Source organism: Leopardus geoffroyi, chromosome E2, assembly GCF_018350155.1.
Source record: "Leopardus geoffroyi isolate Oge1 chromosome E2, O.geoffroyi_Oge1_pat1.0, whole genome shotgun sequence".
Taxonomy (NCBI): domain Eukaryota; kingdom Metazoa; phylum Chordata; class Mammalia; order Carnivora; family Felidae; genus Leopardus; species Leopardus geoffroyi.
This window is the reverse complement of record NC_059335.1, coordinates 56,962,104-56,983,970: the sequence shown is the minus strand read 5'-3', so window position 1 is coordinate 56,983,970 and position 21,867 is coordinate 56,962,104. Positions and strand designations below refer to the sequence as shown.

Below are 21,867 nucleotides of genomic sequence, written 5' to 3'. Positions count from 1 at the left end.
GGAAAGGCCTCTGCATGCAAATCTCTGCTTCCTCGTACCTAAGACTGACACCGTTTCTGATGATTTCTTCGAGATAAATTCCCAGGAATGGAATTACTGGTATCAGAGAGCATGACTGTTCGGAAAAAGGTGGAAACATAACGTGACACGTCTTTCGTAAGTGTGTACCAATCTGCCTTCCTTGCCTTAACTCGGGTTTAAAATCACTACACTTAAAACCTGTGCATTTTTTGGGGCGCCTGGGTGGCTCAGTTGGTTGAGCATCCGACTTCGGCTCAGGTCACCATCTTGCGGTTCATGAGTTTGAGCCCCGCGTCGGGCTCTGTGCTGATGGCTCGGAGCCTAGAGCCTGCCTCGGATTCTGTGTCTCCCTCTCTCTGCCCCTCCCCTGCTCATGCTCTGTCTCTCTCTGTCTCAAAAATAAATAAAAACATTAAAAAAAATTAAAATCAGTGCTTTTTCTTGTGGCAGGGACCTGGCAAAGGGGTGGGTGAGGTGGGGAGGAAAGCTCTTAGCAGCCTCGTCATTGGAATCCCGGAGACACAGGCTGGGAAACGCTGCCCTCTGTTCAGAAGGTCACGGGCTCTGCGCTCGTGAGCCGTCCCTCATCCCTGCCCTGAGCCCACATGCGTCCCACACTAATGTCGTGGTGAGCTGCTTTAATTCAGTAACATGTGCTGCCCAGGGCAGTGCTGCCGTTGAATATATTCCCGGAAGGGGCCGGGTTCCTCTCTGCCTCTCTGCACCTGCGCCCCTCCCATCCCCCCTGCTTAGAAAGCCTCTCCGTGGTGCCTCCCCAGCAGCCCCAGAGTTAATTCTTAAGACTTAGCAAACACTGGGTGAAAGGCCCAGGGCACATGGTTTGCCCTCGAGCGTCTCTGGCCAAGCGGGGAGGTGAGAAGCTCTCTGTGGCAGAGACGACGCGATTTGCCATCTGGGACTACAGGGTAGGCTGCGTTTCTCAGCTTCCCCTGCGGTCAGGTTCACAGGTCATGATCACAAGTCCATGTCACTGCTGGATCTGGCCACAAAGCCCCTGTCAGATGTTCCTCCTTCTCTGTACACAGCGACCCCGCAGACCCTGTGGGCCCCATGTTAAAGGGGCAGTCTCCCAACACACGGGAGCCCGGGGTCCTTGAATGATGCCTGAAGCAGAGCCATCTGCCCCCCCTCCCCCAACCCCATCACTGGCAAGACGTGAGGGAGGGATCACATTTTCCGTGTTAAGCTGTTGAGACTGGGGGGTCATCTCTTAGGGCACCTAGTATTCCTTACCCCGGCCAGGACTCTCGCTGACAATTGTAACTGTGTGTGTGTGTGTGCGTGCTGAAAGTCATGCTAAGTTATGCAAGGAGGTGAAGCCCCCATTGGGTTGGGGGCTGTTTGTGTGGGGGGGGAAAGGATCCGAGGGCAAGGCTTTGTTCGCAGGGGTCCCTGAAGGATTACAGTCGTATCGAATATGTGCCGGTTCCTACTACTTTCCAGATGTTGTCCCGACAGCTTTGCCAGACCAGCCTATTTAATCCTTCCGAGACTCTAGGTACTATCCCCTCTTGCGTCCGGAGAGAATGAGGCCGGGAGAGGCTCGGCACCTCGCCCAAAGTCCCAGAGCTGTTGGAGGCAGATCTGGGTATCAAATCCCTCCCTCCAAAGCACGACTCTGACCGCCTGTGTCCAAGCAGGGTTCAGACACAGCCTGTTACGTGGGAGTCACCTGAAGGGAGATGCTGGGAAGCCACTTGAGCAAAGGCACAGAGAAGAGTCACAGAACACCTAGCATCCCACACCGGGGCGGGGGGAGGGGGGCGCTGGGCAGCCGATGGGCTCGACCGTGGCGAGGTCTGGCGGGTCCTGAGGGAGCGGCCGGGGGTGGGGGTGACGGGTGGCACTCAGGGCGCCCATCTGAGCACGCACACATAGGAGAATGTGACATATGTGAGAGCCGCTGGATGCTGGTGAATCCACGCAGGGGCCTGGGCAGGCTAGCGTTAGCTTAAACACATGGCCCCTCAAAGCCTGCTGTGCGCTTTGTGGGGAGAACATCTGGACATGGGGCTTGTCCTGAGCCTGGTGGTGGCCTCTCTGGTGGCTCCCAAGAGGCCCTCCCTGGACGCGTGTCGACCGAACGAGCCGATGAACGAAACATACGAATACGTCCTTTGGAAAATAAATGTCTCCAAGCGTCGCGTCCATCATCAGACTCCTTTATGCAGCCGCCCCTCGGTCCTGCTCACCTGTCCCCCTTGCTGTTTCTGTCCCTAGAAATCCTGACACCGAGGGCCTCATCTTTCCAGCCACGGAGCCTTTCCATTCTGGCTGAGTAACCGCAGCCATCACAGAATTAAGTAATGACAAAGTGAGTTATTATCAAGCCGGGCTTCAGTTGGGGATGCAACCTGCAGCCGGGGGTACCTCTCTGTTGGAGCGCTCACACGACTGTCTAGACAGTGACATGAAAAATGTGCCCTATAATTCCCCAGCTCACAGCCATACCTCCTCCGTCTTGACTCCACGCTTGGTGGGGAATAGTGTTGTTTTGTTGAGAAGGAGAAGAGGCACGATTAGATTCCTCTTAAATGTTACATTCATCCTTGTTAATCAAAGATTAGTACCTCTTAAAAAAAGCAAACACAAGTCAGGTCCCCAGGACGCTGAGCGCGGTTCCCATGGCCTGTTTAATTACACAAAATGAAGCAAAACGTGCGCCTGTGACACAGTGAAATATGACGGTGGCCGTATCTGGGCAGTGGGATTAAAGGTGACTTGTAATTCGCTGCTTCATTCTGCTCTGTGTTCTTTAATTTTTCTACAGTGAGCATGCATTTGCTCATTAAAAGGCATTTAAAACAACCAAAAAAGGAAACAGGAGACTATTCTAAAAACCTGCAAACCGAAGAAATAGAGGGGGACTTGCCCCAACCCTCAGTCTCCTCCCCCCCCCCTCCAGAAGGCACCCCTGGGTTTGGCTGGATGTCTGTCCTTCCCGGTAATTTCACGGCACGGACGAACCCCCAAATCGTTGCGCTGAGAGAAAGAAGCCAGACAACGAGTATGTACTCCATGACCCAATTCATGTCAAACTCTAGAAAACGTGCACTCATCCAGAGTGACCCAGAGTGATTCGTGATTCTCCGGAGGACGCGGGGAGGCGGGGAGAGGGGCAGGAGGGAGGGTGACAAAGGGGCCCTTCTGGGAGCACACTCCCTGACAGGGTGATAGTGTCATGGGCAGGGGAGAGGGGCAGAGGGAAAGAGAGAGAATCTCAAGTAGGGGTGATAGTTTCATGGGCAGGGGAGAGGCGCAGAGGGAAAGAGAGAGAATCTCAAGCAGGCTCCAAGCTCAGCGTGGAGCCCGATGCAGGGCTCAGTCCCACGACCCTGGGATCATGACCTGAGCCGACATCAAGAGTCAGACGCTCAACCAACAGAGCCACGCAGGCGCCCCAGCAAATTATCCACTTAGAAGTATGTGCAGTTCATGGCACGTCAGCCACACCTCTGTCAGCCACACCTCTACGAAACTGTTACAAAAGAAGTGGGGGCCTGAGAGGGGAGGTTGGAGACCGGAGAGCAGTCACCATCTGTGCTGAGCTTGGGGGAGCTTCTGGGGCTGCCGTGTCCTGCGAAACATACAGAGGCAAGGGGTGGGGAGAAGAATCCGCAGTTGAGGGCCACGGGGGCGCAGGTTGAAGCCATTTGAGGTCATGTAACTGCCTCCCCCTCCCACCTCCAGACATTCTCAGATTCTGATGGTCACGGTGAGCGCGCACGCGCGTGTGCTCGTGCGCCCGAAAGGAGTGAGGGAAAGGGCAACGTGGACGTGGGACACGGCAGCCTGGCACGTGCAGGACAGCGAGGCAGTGAGAAATGGAGCTGACTTGTCAGAGCGGAACCCGAGCTCGAGAGGCGGGGCCTCTTTCTCCAGCCCTCCGGAATCTGCGTGAATCTTGGGGAAGCCTTTGGTCTGCTCCAGGGCACGGAATCAGGATTTGTCACGAGTTTACTCAAGTCTCAAGGGCAGGCGGATCCCAGCTGACATCTGGATGCTGCCCCCACGTTCACTGGCTGTTTGTTGAACGAATACAGGAGTATTGTTTTGATTTACTGTCAGAAAAACAACTGCTTCTGTTTTGAGTATCGACAACAGGACGCAGGATGAAGACAGATGGAATGTCACTGGGCCTCAGATTCCCTCTCACCTCCTTGGCGTGTCTCGGGACACCTGAGTTTGGGGGGCCGTGTCCTAGAAGTCACGTGTTTAGCAAGGGTTGGTTGATGGCTTGCTATGGGGCGGGCACCGTGCCAGATGTTGTGGAGAGAAAAGTGCACGTGACTCAGTCCTTCCTCAAAGGGCTTACGGTGCAGAGTAGAACACTCTAGACCCCATCGCATGGGAGGGAACCTACTGAAGGGACTGGCAAACCGTGGTCCACAGGGCAAATCCGGCCCTCCGACTGCTTGCGCGAATAAAGTTTTACTGGAACACAGCCGCGCCTATCGGTCCGCGTGGCGGCTTTCGCATTGTAACAGCCGAGTCGAGTAGTTGCGACAGAACGTGGGGCCCACGAAGCCTCCACTCCTCATCATCTGACCCTGGATGGGAAGTTTTCGGACTCCCGCGCTCACAGAAGCTGTGAAGGAAGCAACGGACCTGCTCGTTAGCAAATCAGCTCTCGGTGTTCCAAACTAATGGGCTCGTTTGGGGTAACAGTCTTCCTGGGAGTAACTTCTTGGTCCAGGGAGGAGTCACATGGCTTGTCAGGGTAGCCTCTCCCCAGGAGCGACCAAGCTACAGATACTCGTGGCCTCTCGTGAGCCTTCCACGGCCGCGGCACCCTGAACACCTGGGTGGCACCGTCACCACCCAAGGTGGCCTCCAAGAGGTTCAGCAGAGCCTCAGTGCCCGGCCAGGGGCACTGGGAGAGGTGGGGGGAGCCTCCACTTTTATCTTCTGAAGCCCAGAGGGGAGGCCCAAAGCAGAGCATTGCATAATAATTGAGTAAAAACACTGAATCAGCATTCACTCACACTGTTAGAGTCAGACCCTGATGGCAATCCCTTTGTAGACTTTGCCAAGAGGGGTTAACTGTGAACCCCGGAACAGGACTCACTACAGTCTAAAGCCTGAGGAAAAACTGGCTTTGAGAATCATGGCTTATTTCCAATTTATTCATCAATTCAACAAAAATTTATGGATCGCCCATTATGTGTCAAGACTCATGTGGCCCCTGCCTCCACGGGGCTTGTAGCCCAGGGAGAGGGAAGACAGGCCGCAAACATACGGGCAAGCTGTCCATCCTAGGCGTTCTCCATGGCCGCGGTCTAGGCACTGTGAGCGCTGAATTAGTGACACCAGCCACTGCTCCTGGGCTCCTGCGAGACGGTGATCACGTTTTTGTCAGCTAATCATCACATCGCCTTATTTTATGTGTGTTTCTGTCGAAAGACACCGTATTTAACACGCACGGTCGATCATTAACATTAAATGCATGGCCAGCAGCCCTAGAACTCAGGCCTGAAGGAACTCATCCAACGCATTATTTTCTCCATAAGGCCCCTCCCAGCTTCTCGCTGTTACCAACACCAGACAGCACTGCGCCGGGGCCATTTCAGACGGCAAAATCACCACCCAAAGCCCAAAAATGCAAAAAAAAAAAAAAAAAAAAAAAAAAAAAATGTGGCACCAAACAGACCTCGAAAGCATGCCTGGTCACCGTATGACAGCCGAAGGAAGAAGGCCGAGCGTCCCCTCTTTGGACCTCGGCTGGGAAGGTGCGTGTCGGGCGGCTCAGATGTACCACTGTTCCACGCACTTCTCTGCCAGAGACCGCGAAGACACGCCAAGTGTGTTGGGGCTACAAATCAACCTTAGCTTGTCGAATTTGCAAACACAGCACGGGTGCATAACGAGGGTCGGTGTGATCCAAGGCAGAGAGAATGATTTCTACACAGTTCCTGAGAGGAGAAGACACGCGGGGAAGGCCACGCGGTGGGAGCGGAGACAGCCAGGCGAGAGAGAGAAGCCGGTGCAGAGCAAGGCCGGCCGCAGGATACGGTGTGGACACAGCACGATGAGGAGGCCGGCTCGGGCCAGGGATCACCGTCCAGGTGAACGGGGATGTGGCTTAGACCAAGGTGCTCAGAGCAGTTGCAGGAAACAGAGAAACTGAAGTTACATTTGCTCACATTAGTAGATGCATCTTCCTAGTGACTGGACAATCGATGTAAGTATTTGTGAAATATTTACTCGGTGAGCCAGAGATGTTTAATTTTTATTTTTTAAGATTTTTATTCATTAAAATTTTTTTAATGTGTATTTATTTTTGAGGAAGAGAGAGAGAGAGAAAGAGAGAGAGAGAGACAGAGCATGAATGGGGGAGGGGCAGAGAGAGAGGAGGACAGAGAATCCGAAGCAGGCTCCAGGCTCCGAGCTGTCAGCACAGAGCCCGATGTGGGGCTTGAACCCACGAACCGCGAGATCGTGACCTGAGCCGAAGTCGGATGCTTAACTGACTGAGCCAGCCAGCAGTCCCAGAGATGTTTAATTTTTAGACAGCAAGGGTGAAGCATCTGACAGGAATCACTGGCCCGTCATTGTTCTTGGGTGGCTCCTGGGAGAACAGCTCACCTCCATTTCCAGAGAACAGCTCATTTGTGGGTGTCCCATAAAGGACGCTCAGAAGGACGCCAGCCGGGGCCATAGGAGCCATTTTTTCACTTCTCACTCTGCTGGCCCCTCTGGTCCTCCCGTCTCTACATGTTTTCAAAGAAACCCCAGACACAAAGAATTCAAGCGCAGAATAGAGACAAAACTGACCCTCTGAACCCTGACCCTCAGCTTAGCTCGTGAAATAAAAATCCCACTCGGAAGAGAATTTGAGAATCATTCTATGCGACCTGAAGGAGGCTGTAGGTTCTACTGGGTGCGTTTTTGTTTGTTTGTTTTTAAATGATGATTTCTCCTCTTGCAAAAGAAATAATTTCCTTGTTAAAAAACTCTTTGGCATAAGCATATGTGAATTTGACTTCCATCCCTTCCACTCACTAACTTTTCAACCCTGAGCATATCTGGGTACCTCTGTTCCTCTGTAGGATGGGGAGAGTCACACCCACTTCTGGGGTGCCCAGCGTGGGAACGAGATATCGCACCATCACATCTACAGATGCTGTGTTTAGTTGCTTTTCACATTTGCCTTTCCTATGTCATTCTGCTTTATTTTCATTCACAGTTCCTACTCCTTTATTCCTTTTCCTGAATCATTTTAAACATTATTTATTGACCCACAGGTTTCTCTTGCTTTCCTTTTGAGCCCAGCTATGGATTTCCATGGGTGAGGAGGGTTCTGCGCCCCGATCCCACCCTTTAAATTTACAGACGGAGCGGGCCCCAAGGAGCCTTCACCTTCTGTGCCCGGTCATATCAGAGGTGGAAGAAAATCAGCAACATCGATCCTACTTTACTTACAGATGTGATATGTTGTTTAACATGAATTTTTGTGTTAATTTTGACATAAAAAAATATCGCATTAAAAGACTGTCTTGATGGCTGAGTTTTCTGGTGCTCCCTAAAAGTGTCCTCCCCAGGGGAACGCGCCGCTCACCGCCCCCTGTGCCAGCGGCCCCGGGCTGCACAGCCCTCCGGAGCCACACCCCTGCTCCCGTCCAGGGCTTGTGCTCCTTCTGAGACAGAGACTCTCAGCGCACTTACTCCGTGTGCTAGCGTGTGTCCCTCACATCGTGCGTCTGGGGACAGCCGTGGCCCGAGGGCCCAGCATGGATCATCCCGGGCACGGCGGGAAAACTCAGATTCACGGGACGGGTGTGTGGATATCTGTCATTCGGGCTGTTCGCCATATTTTTGATTCCTCACAGCACCCCGGCCTCCTCTCTGGGCAGACCCCTGTTTTGGGGGGTCGTGGGTGGTCGTGGTTGAGCTCCCATTCTTTCCTGGATACAGTGGGAGTGGGTCAGCTCCAGCGAATCTGATGGTGTATGTGTGTGTGTGTGTGGGGGGGGAGTTGGCGGCATCATGCTCTTGCCCTGGGAGGTCTAACTCAAGTGCTCAAGTGCCAGGCTGAGTTAGACCAGCAGCCTCAATCGTCTCCCCTCTCTGGTTCCGTTTGGTGACCACTCATTTTTTTTCCCAGCTTCTCCTCTGGTCTCCCGGCCCTTCTGTGACTCCCCAAATCAATCTCGTCAATTCTTGTTTTATTCCACGTAATGTAGCTGATGCTGGTTTCTGCTGCTTGCAGACACAGATCCCGACAGACCCTGCACCAGAAGTCACCAATCGGAGGTCCTGAAGCGTAATGCCCTCTCCTACTCACTGTTAAGTCTCCTTTGTTTCATCTCCCTTCAGACATTCGACCAGGTCCTCAGCTTGCCCGGGTGACAGTCTCTCCTAGTCATGGTGTTATTTGCATGGCATCATATGCTTTGCAGAGCATCTTAACCTACGGATCAATTTAATCCTGATACCCGAACCAGGAACCGTTGTACTAGCAGAAAATAGGACTGTTACACGTATGCTCTAGAAAGATGGCAAGATCGAGCATACCTGTCCCCCGAAAAGCCAAGCTGCAAACCTTCAAAAATCAGTTGTTTGCACCGTGGGTTTAATAATTGCTCACCACGTCATCTCTGAGAACTGTTTGCAGGCAAGCAAACGGCAGATGACAAGACTGAGCCTTCAGAAACTTCTTTCTGCTACCTTCAATTCCCCGGGAATGAGGAGGAGACTGCCATCATGATGAGGCTTTTGGCAGTGAGATACGCTGGCCTGGCTGTGGACGTGCCATCGTTCCTGGGAGCTGTGACGAATTTCCCCCACTAACCCTAGTAAGTGTTTCTGCAGACTTGTTTATTGTAAGTTTGCAACGCGTGGAAACCACGGGTTGTAGGAAAACATCCTTCTCATTCTTGAAGAGCCTCCTTTAGAGAATGGCTACATTTAAACTCTTGGCCAAGAATGATAATCGGTTCATTGAGTGCCTACTATGTGCCAGGCTCTGTGCTTCAAGCGCTTCTCCTGAATTATCTGCTTTACCCTCCACAGTGACCCTGCAGCCCAGACATTATTGCCCCCACTTTATAAGAGAGGAAACAGGCTGGAGGAACTGGATGTCTGCCCGAGGTTACATACCAGGAAGCGGATGGGTGGGGATTTGAACTCAGGGCACCGGACTGGCAGAGCCACGAGAGCCGCGGGGCTGTGGCAGCCCTCTTTGCAAGGCCACGTGAGACCCGGGGGGCCCTCTGGGGCAGCCCCTGGAGACAAGGCTGATTCTCCAATGGAGCGAGAAGTCAACGTCTGCTTCCCCTGCACGCGTTGGGAAAACACGTTTCACCCTTGTGATTGTCTAACCTCCTCCAGGAAAGCCTGGCAGCATCGAAAGTGATGTGATGATGGAACCTTGTTCTTGGGAAGGCAGCCGTACGAACAGGAAGCACAGGAAACAGGGAAACCCAGGGACGGAGGCGTCCCCGCCGGATGATGGTGGCGAGAAGGTGCCCGCACGCACGAAACCCTGAGGGCTTTCGGCCACTTTACCCACGCAGCCCTGCCTGGGCCGCCTCCCCGCCCCAGACATCTGGGCAGCAGAGGGTCTCAGTGGGGTGGTCAGCACTGGTGGGTGTCATCGATTTCGGGGCGATCAGCAAAAATCAGAAACAGAATGTGCACGGTTGTTCTGAGAAGTGGAGTCTGATAGAGCAAGGCCGTTGAGGTTTCTGGCAAATGCACACCGAGGGCTGAGCTTCTCCAGCGAGAGTCTGGTCTGGGGGCAGAGGAGCAGGAAGGTGTGAGGTATGTCCCACAGCCAGAGCTCCTGCGTGGGAATCTGTGTGCCTCTGGGGGTGTTCCTGAATCTCGCTGAGCCTCACCGTCCTTACCTCTGAAGAGGGGTAACCGAGGCACCCTCTTTACAGGGTCGTTGGGAAATTACATGTGACCGAGCATATGAGCCACAGAGAACAGAGTCTGGGACAAAGTAAATGCCAGCTACTCTGTCATGACCGCGAGCACATCAGCGCGGCTGTAGGAAACAGGCGAGCTTAGGGTGACCGCGGCGGAGGACTGGACCCGGGCAGAGGGCACGACTTGCTGGTGGCCAGAGAGAAGGAGATGGGCAGAGCCAGGCTCATCGGCCGCTGGCTGAGTGTCCACTCCATCCTGGGTCCAGAAAGCGGTGCCTGTGTAGACTCTGGTTGTGCTGCTTTGAGGTCTGGCTGCCCGGGCAAGAGCACCTGTTGTATTTAACTGTGGCTGGGTCACTTATTCTCAGGAGGCAGGCCTCACGTAGAACATGCCAGGCAGGGCCACCCCGGGCGTCCTCACCTCTGGGGGAATCTCAAAGACTCGGGCGTTTAAATTTCATGTGGACGTGGACGACACCCAGACTTTTCTGTCTAGCCCAGACCCTGCCTGCTGTCCATCCCTGCTCCCTGTCTCTGCCTTAAACTCAGTACCATCAAAACCGAGTTCCTGGGGCGCCTGGGTGGCTCAGTCGGTTACGTGGCCGACTTCGGCTCAGGTCACGATCTCACGGTTCGGGATTTCGAGCGCCGTGTCAGGCTCTGTGCTGACAGCTCAGAGCCTGGAGCCTGCTTCAGGTTCTGTCTCCCTCTCTCTCTGCCCCTCCCCCAGGCATGCTCTGTCTCTCTCTCTCTCTCTCTCTCAAAAATAAATGAACAGTAAACAGACAAAAAAACTGAGTTTCTGACACCTCCTCCGAGTCCCTTCCCTAGTGAGCCTGTCTGCTTCATAACCATCCACCCCATCTTCCAGTTGTTTAGGACAAAAACCTGGGCATCTGTGTGTGTGTGTGTGTGTGTGTGTGTGTGTGTGTGTGTATCTCTCTCACACACATGGTTGGTCTGCACATCCCGACTGCCATCACCTTCCAGACACACTCAGTAAGGCCTGCTTCTCACGGCACATACCGCCAACGCGAAGTCCAAAGCCGTGCCACCTCTCACCTACCTGGCTTATGGCAGGACCCTCCCCACTGGTCTTTACCGTCTCCCTTCCCCACCACCCCTCCCCACGTACTCTTCTCTAAAATCACCACGGCTTAACTTCCTGTCTTATTCAGAGTAAAAGCTTTACGCCTGTGCACCTCTAACCCCCCCCCCCCACCCACTCTGCACCAGACCCAGTGATACCTCACCCCCTGTATCTCATACCTCAGCACATCCTGCCTCAGGGCCTTTGCACTTGTCGTCCCCCCTGCCCCTGGCTTGGACCACTCTTCCGCAAATACGTGCACGGCTCACCCCTGTTTCCTTCAGTTCATTACCGAAATGCCACGCCATCGGCGAGTCCTTCCCTGGAATCTAGACTTTCAGACCTTCACTCCTTTCTCTACCTTTTTTCTTTCTTGGCACTGACCGCCCACTACTATGCTATTCATGTTGCTCATTTGTTTTCTTGTTTGCTTCCTCTCCCCCTCTGCCATTGGCCTATAATCTTCATGACGACACATCTCTTTAACTGTTTGCGTTGCTGCTGTGTCCCCAGTGCCTAGAAAAGGGCTGATGTGTCCTAAGTGCTCGTCAGACACCTGTGGACTGAATGAATGATTCAATGATTGACGAGCTGGCTTATCCCAGCCCAACCCTAGTCCAGATCCAGAGGCCCCACTCTACACAGGCATGCGAGGCTGTCCCGAGCCGGCTCTACGAGGTTTGATCTTCTCCTGAAACTCACTGTTAGGATACACAGTGAATTAAACTATGTGGGAGGACGACAGTTTAGAGCCTCATCACTTGAAAATGCAAACTGGGAGCTGCTGTTGAAACACGCTTCTTGAATTAGCTGCGTGGCTCGCTGTCTACGGTTATTTACCTCCGTTAGGACTAAGGTCGTGATGAGCCCTTCACGAGACGCCCCCCAGATGTGTTCGGGGGCTGCCTGGTGTTGGTGATTGACAAAGTGCACTCATAAAATAAGCCTGCTCCTCTCCATTCGGCTGACTTCTCTTGCCATCCTGAGACGTATGGCTTTCTCAATCAATATGATACGGGAAGCGTCTGCAGCAACGCTGGTCTATTGCAAACGCCTTTATTAAAATTAAAACAACAAGAACAACAAAACACCCAGCTAAGCAGATTTAACAGCTTAGAAAACAGTGGGCAAGAAACCATATTAGCGTTTGTCAATATTTTGTATGTTGGCTATGAGAATTAATTTCTCAGGCAGGCAAGGATGACCGTCATAATTATATTCAAATATAACCAATTCAAAACCATGCTTTCAGTAATGAAAGTCTGGCCCGTGGCAGATTTAGAACAACCCGTGTAGACGGATGTTAAAAAGGCGGTTGGATTGTAAAATGACTTTTCCATTGTTTATCCGAATGGCCAGCCCTTTTCATGTCAACTGAATCGAGTGCCTCTAATTGAGGTTAATAATGAAAACCTTCCACCCCTGGATCATGATAAAAGCCAGAATTCTATTTTTAGCCGCGGAAGATGTTAAGTCTTTAAAACTTCGGTTGTTTAATTTATTAGACCTTGTTTTCCACTGGCATCTGCATAACACAAAATCTGACCACTGAAAATAAGAGTCAGCTGTGCTAATACATTTACGTAAATAATTAAAAACTCTACAGCGGAGCAGGCAATAAAATGTATTGCCACCATAAACTTCCAATGGAAGAACAACCCTTTAATTAAAAACTACAAAGGCGCCACTGTAAACAATTCATTTACGTTTCAAGCTCTGTGTTTGTTGACTCCAGAAAAGAATCATTCATTAAACAAAACAAAACAGAAAGGACCTCACTCCAAATCCTGCTATCGAGGTCAGTAGCCACATTTAATTAAGATGAAGCGTTAATAATATATTTTACTAGAGGGAGGCTGTTCGGTTAATTTCCCCAGGTAGAATTGTTATTATTTAGCCTTTAACTTCTGATTAAAATTTAACAGGTGGGAGTCACCCCAAATGAAACTCTTAAATCTGGTTTTGAAATCTGGTTTTTTGTTGTTTTTTTTTTTTTTTAAATAAAAAGGAGCCTGAAAGCTTCATTTTCTGGCCCAATAAATGGTAAGCTACTATACATTTTGAGCTTGTGTGTTCCTGAAAATGTCAGTGATGACCAAATCCACACTTCCAAGGGGACTGAGTTTTCACATCTGCTTCCAAAGATCTTAGAAGATACAGAACAAAATGTCCCGTAGACAGCCCATGGTTTTTCACCCGATTTACCCTCATTTTGGTGATTTGCTCTGAATGGGCTCCGATATGAGATTAAACAAGGTGTTAAAAGGGTTTGCACGAATAGCAGCACAAACTGAAACGGGGCATTTAAACAAGTCACTGGGGGCTGAATTTTCATCATTGCACGCGGCCTCCTGTATCTGCTTGAGCCCATGAACGGACTCTACCCCGGAGCTAAAAGGCCTCCATGTCCAAAAGGGGAGAAGAAAGGAAATGACTGAAAAAAGACTCAAGGACATGAGGACAAAGTGGGCAAAGCAGGGTTCAGAGAGATGAGGATCTAATCTGGATCTGATTCAGGTATTCTGTGTTCAAAGCATAGGCTCAATTTGGATCAAGGCTCCAGAAGAAGGGCCGGCTGATGGGCGCGGCTCCCGACTGCAACCCTCCTGGCCGTGGGAAGTCCAGTCCCAGGCCTGTCTGTCCCGCTCAGCCCTCACTCTTGGGATTGGTTTAAAACAAGGCCACGTGCAGATGCTGTCATGGGTGGTGGGCATTCGTCGATATCGGAAGGTGAATAACAATAATAATAATACCGATAAACGACGCCTGCTTATGCACAAACATGTTTATGCGCAGACAGCTGCAACCCGGCTGCCACCAATCTGTGCCTGTTTACCGAGCTCGCCCGTCTGCCTGGCCCTGGCCGGGCGGCGACCGTCTCAAAAATTTCCAGCCTCGAAGAATCTTCTCTGCCTGTGGTGGCCTCAGCCCAAGTCTTACCAAATACCCTGGAATGTACCCACCCTGCAAATACATTTTCTTCCTGTAAAACGTTTGAAATGACGTTTCTGCTCTTGCTTTTGGCCTTATTTGGCGACCGGGAATAGTCTCATCTACTGTCCCCTATGGTTTCTCTAGTGCACGCTCAGACATTGCTGCCGGGGGGCCCCTACAGACGGCCTGCAAAGGTAAAGACGGGTTCGCCGATCGTAAATTTGGAAAGGTTGTCGCGATGCTCTCGGCGTGCGATATTCGTTAATTTCGGCGTTGTTGTCTTCTTTTCAAATCATGGAGACAATAGGCTAGATGTTCAGGTCCCTAGCACCTTGGCAGGTCCCCTGGAGAATCTGAAGGTCCAAGTGCTGGGCCTGTAGTGCTTAATTCTGTAATGGTACTGGAGACGTTGGGGGATTAGGGCGGGGATGACGGTAAAGCTCGAGAAAGATGGTGCTGAAGGTCTAGAGAGCCCGGGGAGTGCAGTCGCGAGGTCAGGGCCACCTCTCTGGGCTCAGTGGGTGCCAGCAAAGCCCCCTGGGGCTCTCAGCAGGCCTCCGCACACCTCTGCCCGCTCTCCTCCCACAGAGGGGGGCTCAGAGGCTCCGCTTTCCCTATCAGCAACAAGGGAGATGAGAAAGGTCTCGTTTACAGGGTTGTAGGAACTAAATGGCTTTGGTGGCGGTGCTTTGGGTGAACTTTTTGAGAACAACGCTAGGCGTTTTAGTCCCTGTACCAGTGTTCCCAAGCACGTGTCTCAGGGGGCAGGGGGGTGGATGGCGGACATCTCTGCCAGTTGGGGCTGGCACCCAATTCCCAGGAGACGGAGACCTGCACGGAGGCAGGGGGGTAGCGGGCTTTCTGGGGAATTCAGGAATCTGTCGACAAGCGAGACCACAGTGATGCTCGGAAGCTCTTTCTCCCCAGCTAGGGATCGCTGGTTCTTGCTTCCCCAGGAAACCATTTATCTTCTGCCTTCCTTGCCCTCCCGTCTCCTTCCTTCTTTCCCAGGGAGGACATGCTTTTGCTCTCATGACTGCAAGTTCCCCGGAGGCTGTAGGCAGAGAACGTTTCTTGCACGAGTGAACACATGACAGCTAGAAGCGTCAGGGCCCCACTGGGCTCTTAATGAATACCGTTAAGCAAACTCAGTGAATGAATAAACGAACGAACGAAAGACTAGCTTTCATCCTTGTGCTTTTATCAAACAGTTGTTTTTCACAACACGCTTATCTATTATGTCGATTGTGTAAAAATCTAGTATTGTGGCACGTGGTAACTTTTAAAGTTTACCCTGAGGGCGCCTGGGTAGCTCAGTGGGTTAAGCGTCCGACTTCAGCTCAGGTCACGATCTCGTGGTTCGTGAGTTGGAGCCCCACGGTGGGTTCTGTGCTGACAGCTCAGAGCCCGGAGCCTGCTTCGGGTTCTGTGTCTCCCTCCCTCTCGACTCCTCCCCCACTCAGGCTCTGTCTCTCTCTCAAAAGTAAACATTACAAAAGAAATTAAAAAATAATTCAGTTTATCCTGTGTTTTTTTTTTTTTTTATTATGTAGAAAGTTTCAATATTCAAAGATTCTCGCGGTAGAAATGTCAGTTACCTCATGCTATCCACGCTTCTTTTCTTCCTTCCTAAAGAATCCCAGTCTCCAAAGCTGGGTTCTTTCCAGCTAAATGACCCCATGTCCTCGTGTCCCCTGCACTTAGGTGTGGTCACGTGACTAATCTTGGCCATTGAGATTTAAACAGAAATGGGGCTGACTTCCAGGAAATCTCCTTCAGAGACAGGAGACTCCCTTCTTTCACTTTCTCCCATCTCACTGTCTGGAACGCAGATGCGAAAGCTGGTGCACTAGCAACCCTCGCAGTCCACGAGGAAGGGGACGCCAACCTGGAGATGGTCGAATGGTGAGCAGGAAGGATCCTGGGCCCCTGACACCTTCGAGGAACTGCCATCCACACCCTGCACACTGCCATGGCTACTGTGGACTTAGGTGAGAAAGAGAAAATAGACTTCTATCTTCTCTGAGCCACTGTCATTTTGAATTTTCCTATTGTCTTCAGCGAGACTTAATTCTCACAGATACGGTGCCGCTCGGCACACCCTCACAGAGCTCCCTGGATGAATCATCCTTTCCAAACACATGTTGAGCAGTGATAGGTCATTTCACATCCGTGGGGACAACGTTTCTCCTCCACACACATCTCATATATTCAGTGTGTAGGCAAAAGTCCCTGCTGCAAAGTGGTTTACCGCAGCCCCTGGACAGGATGAGCTCTGTCTGAAAGATGTTCAGAATTGGAATTGCTACTTGGTCGCCTCAGCAGAAATCCCTTGATTATGCAACACAGTGAAATAAGTCCTCTCAAGCCCTTCGAGAGGATCGGGCTGCTGGTTGCGTCCCCGGAGCAGCGAAATCAACAGACAGGATGCCAGGGTTAGTCCCTGCTATTCACGTCGCTGCTGGAGAACGTCGGGCAGTCATTCCCATATTAGCATCATCATCATTGAGCTGCTCCTTCTGACAGTAATTAGCCAATAGTTTCCGTTGCACAAGCCTGCTCCTCATTAGAGACCCCAAAATGTCACGGAGAAATGTCTGGCTCCTGTCTCACGGACGTGGAGACACGGTTCCCCCAGAAGGCAGGAGCGTTGTCTGGAGGGGGCCGGGGTGGTGGGGAGAGAGGGGCTCTTTTCAGAACACGTCAGTATCGACACGACCTGGGAGCCGAGGAGCTTTCTAATCACGACATCGATTCAAATCATAAGGGACAATATAAATTTCAGTATAAAAAACAAAGAAGTTTTTAGATGACAAAAGGCATTAACAGTACGCATCCTTTGGCTCGAAGAGCTTTCGAAAAATTCTTCAGGAAATTAATGATGCATTAGACAATTTAGCTATAAGCATGGCCACTGACCTTTTTAGAAAAATAATTGCATGCAACTGGAAACACTCTAAATATCCAGTAACAAGGAGATGAATGAATAAATGAGAACATCCACGTAATAGAATAAGAGAATACTATCAAGCAATTAATAATAATGGCTGTGTCTTGACACGGAAAAGCTCTTCGCCATATGCTGGGAAGGAGGCACAGAAGGTTCCAGAACAGGACGGGTGATGAGAGCCAATTCCGGTAATAAAAGCGGAAGCGCCCTCACACGTGACTGAGGGAGCTATACCCAAGTTGTTAAGAGGGTATTATAGGAGCTATTACGGATTCTTTATCATCTTCCTTATTCTTAACTGCCTTTTCAAAAGTCTGCTCCATGAACTATCTTAACTTTATAATAAGGATAAGAAGATACAAGTCATTAAAAAGAAGAATTTCATCTGTCACCAGCCCACTGATGTCCATTTTGATTTGGCTAAGAGCGCAACGCCACGGGCTTTTTAACAAGTCTTAATAACTCGGGCTTTTTAGTGAGAGTATTCACTCTGATGCCTGGACACCTCCTGTCTTTAGCGTTGCCGGCTTCTCAGAGATCAAGGCGCCTTTCACAGACTTTACTGTTCCCTGGTGTGATGAAAGTGTCCCTAGCGGGGGGCCAGCGTTGCCAACGTGGGGCCGAGACGAGACACGCCTTGCATCATGGGAGACTGGATGCCAGCCAGGATGGGAATTAGTTAGAAGTTCCTAAGTTCTGCGGGGGCTGGGGGTGGGGAGGAGGTGTCCTGCTTTGAGGGCGAGGGAGCCTGCCTTCAGGGAAGAGGCCACGTGCCTGTCAAGGCTCCCAGTGCCTGGTGAGTCACTTGAGACGAAAGTGGGGTTTTTGGGGCGGGGTCACAGAGCATCCGGGAATGCAGTATTGATAGAGATGCACCAAGTGGTGGTGGGGAGAGGCAGAGAAAGGAGGAGGAGGGCGAGGGAGGAGGGGGAGGAGGAGAGAGGGGAGGAAGGGGACGGGGCAGAACACCAGACAGCGGGGAGCGGATGAGAGAGACAGAGAGGCAGTGATGGGGTGGGTGCCAGGGAGAGGGAGGCAGAGACACAGAGAGGGAGACTAGGAAGGGACAGACAGAGCAAAGGATATACCAAGGGAGGCAGGCACAAACAGAGAAGGACACAGAGAGAAAGCTACACGGACACACACAGAGTCACACACACAGACAGGGGCACTGCCACGACCTGCATGGTGGCAGAACTCAAGGCAGTGGTTCTGACGGGATGGACACCCTCCGGGGCAGGATGGCTGGGACAGCACCTTATTTGCACCTCTGTCATCTGAACTCAGAGCGCTCCTTGAGATGAAGGGTTCCCTCCCTCTTCCCATGCCTGCTCCCCAAAGCATCACTAAGACAACAATAACAGGACCGCTCACAAGGTCGCCTTTTGGAGAATTTTGGGCAGCCAAGCGCGGGTCGTCAGAGACCTGGGTCCCAGCCTGGCTGGCCCCGCCCTGCCGCCCTGCTCACCCCCCGCACACACAGCCCCTCAGGGACAGCGCTTCTCAGTGTGTCGGATCAAGGGCGTCAAGTAATTAACAGACCTCTTCTCCCAAAAGGCTCCTGTGACAGTGGCTCAACCTGTCAGCAACACGGCTGTCCGTGCCTTGGATGAGCTCAGAACCAGCAGCAGGGGGGCCCGGTCAGTGCCAGGCTGAGAAATGGGGGGCACTTCTGGGCCACTGTGTGGCCCCAGCAGGAAGGGATGTGTGTGAGGAGTCTGGCCAGAGAGAGAAGCATGTGAGACACACACACACACACACACACACACACACACACACACACACACACTTACTTTGCTTCAAGGCTGGAAGAGAGGTTTCTCCAGACACTGCTCAGCTCAATTTGTAAATGCTAGAACTCTTAGGCAAACCAGCCACAGAGAGACACCTCAGTGGTATTTCCTGAGGGGACTCAAAAATTGGACTTGGTCACAGTGACTCTGTGCGTCCTGATGACACAGCATCCGTTCTCATCTCCTGGGAAGAGCCCCCTGAACTCCTTTGGTGGTCGTGATGGGACCTGGGGCCCACGGTGGGGACACTCTACCCCCCTGCTGTTCTGTGGGGCTCAGAGATGGGCCATGTGTCCAACTGGGCTCTGTGAGACCCAAGCCTGGCCCTGGGCTCGAACTTTCGATTGGGAAGCATGCCGCTGGGGCCGAGAACCGGCATTGCTCGTCTCCCTACAGACGTGGCTGAGGATGTGGCCGACCGCGGGGGACAGCAGAGCCAAAAGAGGCAAAAAGGACATGCTCTGAGCACCTGCGTTCTCATGCTGAGTCCCCGCGTCCCCATCAACTGAGGCCGCCTTGGGCTAGGCCACTCCGAGGACGGTCCTGGCAGCTCATGACACGGGTCGTATCTGTGGTGACCGACGGTAGAAACACGAACCTCTTCAGAGCGTTCCAAACTTGTGCGTTTTCCCTCGAGCCTCCCCTCCAGTGATCAACACACGGCTTTCTCCACTGACGTCCCGCCCGTGGTAGAACGTACCCCGGTCTTGATACGTCTCAGGGGCTTGGCTCTTGCCAGGACCCCCTCCCTCTGCAGACCAGAATCCCGTCCCTCCCTCAATCTGCTGGACCTGCTCTCTGGGGTCTGGCCCACCTTCCCAGTTCCACGTTCCATCCACAGGATGGGACCTCCTTCCTTCCTCCCCGTCAGCCGCCCGCATCTGAGAGCATCATCTCTGTGGACCGTCAGGCACCCTGAGTCGCGAGGCTCCTGACTGCAGCTCAGGCAACATCCCCCCGCCCCCCGGCACGTGAGCCCCTGTGGGTGAGGGGCACAGGCCGTGGGAAACGGCGGGAGGTGGTTCGTTCTCCCTGTGAGGTCGGGCTGTGCCAACCCATCATTTCCCATCCCCTAGAGACTCTGCAATGCCCGAGTTCCTGTGCTATCTCGGGCCTGTTTTTTTTTTTTTTTTTTTTCAAATGTTTATTTCTTTTTGACACAGAGACAGAGACCGAGTACTAGTGGGGGAGGGGCAGAGAGAGAGGGAGACACAGAATCCGAAGCAGGTGCCAGGCTCCAAGCTGTTCCGCACAGAGCCCCACGGTGGGGCTCGAACCCACGAACCGCGAGATCACGACCTGAGCCGAGGTAGGATGCTTAACGACTGAGCCACCCAGGTGCCCCTCGGGCCTGGTTCTAAACATGTTCAATAAGCCCTCCAGCAACTCTACCAGCAGATTCCTCCTTTTGCCCAAGTCAGCCAGAGCTGGTCTCAAACAAAGAACCTGGACAGACCCAGCTCTCTGTCTGTCACCGCATCTGTCCCCCCAACCCCACCAAGTTAACACTTTCAAGACTGGCAACATCCCAAGTCACGCAGCAAGGGCAGCGCCCTGGATTCAGGAACATCAAGCCCGTGGAAGTTCGCTCTCTCCCCCACCCAGAGTCCCCTCTTCTGCTCCTGCTGTAGAAATACATAGTGACAGGAAAGCTTCCCTAAAGACATCCTAAATTTGTACATTTGCCTGTGAAGGTACCAGTTTCCCCACCTGAGGACTTAAGGAAAGCTTTCTCTTTGATATTTAAATTGCATCTTTCCTCTGCCAGGTAGCCAGCAGGAAAAGGAGAAAGAGAGAGAAAAAGAGGGCAATTTCAGAGTCACGTTATTATAGGATTTGGTACACTTCGCACCTTTATCTAGTTCATCTGGCATTTCAGAAAGTTTTGTTGTGAAAATAAATCCCCTTTTGGGATTGGAAACTAACGTGAGCCGCTCGTCTGCCAGCTCGCTCCACGGTAAAGTGGCTGTGACACGTTTCCAGGTGTTTCAAATCAGGAAAATACGACACGTGTTTCTTAGAAGTGCATCTAATACTTGATTATCTGTCCCTCCTACGCGAAGAAGATTAGATTTTGGAAAAGAAAGATTAATAACTTTCTTTTGCGGAGACGAGCGGGCGTTTGGACCTGCATGTCGATTTCAGCTTGCCGCGAAACACGGTACCAACGAGACGAGCCGGTCAAGGCTAGTACCCTAAGTAACGATCATTTAATTAAATCTTGTCACGACAACACCTTCTTTCTAAGCACCGGACAGAGCTCAAGAAACGAAGACGGACATTTTGGAGACGATTTTTTGTTGTTGTTTGTTTGGCTTGCCATTTATCTGTCGGAAACCTAACCCCAACGTTCCTTTTCTAAGTACCGGCAATGTCTGCTCCCCCCGCTCTGACGCTTCCGGGTCCACGGCACTGAGCAGAGAGCATGGACTTTGCAGACCGTCCTGTTTCTAGTCTGATTCCTCTGCTACTAGGCTGGGCAGCCTCGGGCTAGGTACTGAACCTCTCTGAATTCGCAATACCCTTATCTGTGTGCGGAGTCAGCCAGTGCTGACTTCCAAAGTCATGGTGGCGAGACGATGGGTCGAGTGTCTGAGATGCAGGGGGCGGGCCAGACGTGGTGGCTCCTTTTTCTTTTTTTCAGAGCCTGTGCTTGGCCCTGGCAGACCCCTCTGGCCATTTGGGAACACTGCCCGGAGGCCACCCTCCTCCCCGGCATCAGGTGTGGAGGCAGCATCCCTGGAGAGTCAGCCTGGTCCTGACGCGATCGGCCAGGAGCTCTTCAGCGTGCCCTGTGCCTCCCACTCGCCCAGATCACTAACAAATTTACCGTAAGGCTAGTTTGCTCCGGACAGCCAGGCCTGCATCCGGAAAAGAAACGCAACTCCTGCCTGCCTCCGCCCTCCAGTTAGGGAGCCGCTCACCCACCTGATGGTTTGATGTTGCAGGGAATCTGGGTCCGTGGCATTCACGGTCAGGAGCACGCTGCCCACAGAGATGTTCTCCTGCCTGGTCACCATCATGGGGTCCGGGTAGAAAACCGGACCCTCGTTGACATCCAGGACAGTGATGTGGACGGTGGCCGTGGAGCTGGGGCCATAGGAGACGTCGGGTACCAGCGGGTCCTCGTTTTCCACTTTGATCAGCAGGGTGTGAAAGGCAGAGATCTCGTAGTCCAGAGGCTGG

General features: G+C 52.3%; 1 protein-coding gene across 1 annotated transcript in view; it reads right to left on the bottom strand.

Annotated features, from left to right (window-relative positions):
- The window catches only part of CDH13 (cadherin 13), a 1,038,962-nt gene that overhangs the window by 75,246 nt on the left and 941,849 nt on the right, over positions 1 to 21,867 (bottom strand). Inside the window, exon 10 of the mRNA XM_045441270.1 lies at positions 21,610 to 21,863. Within this exon, the coding sequence (XP_045297226.1) occupies positions 21,610 to 21,863 (254 nt within the window). The remainder of the gene's footprint in view (positions 1 to 21,609; positions 21,864 to 21,867) is intronic.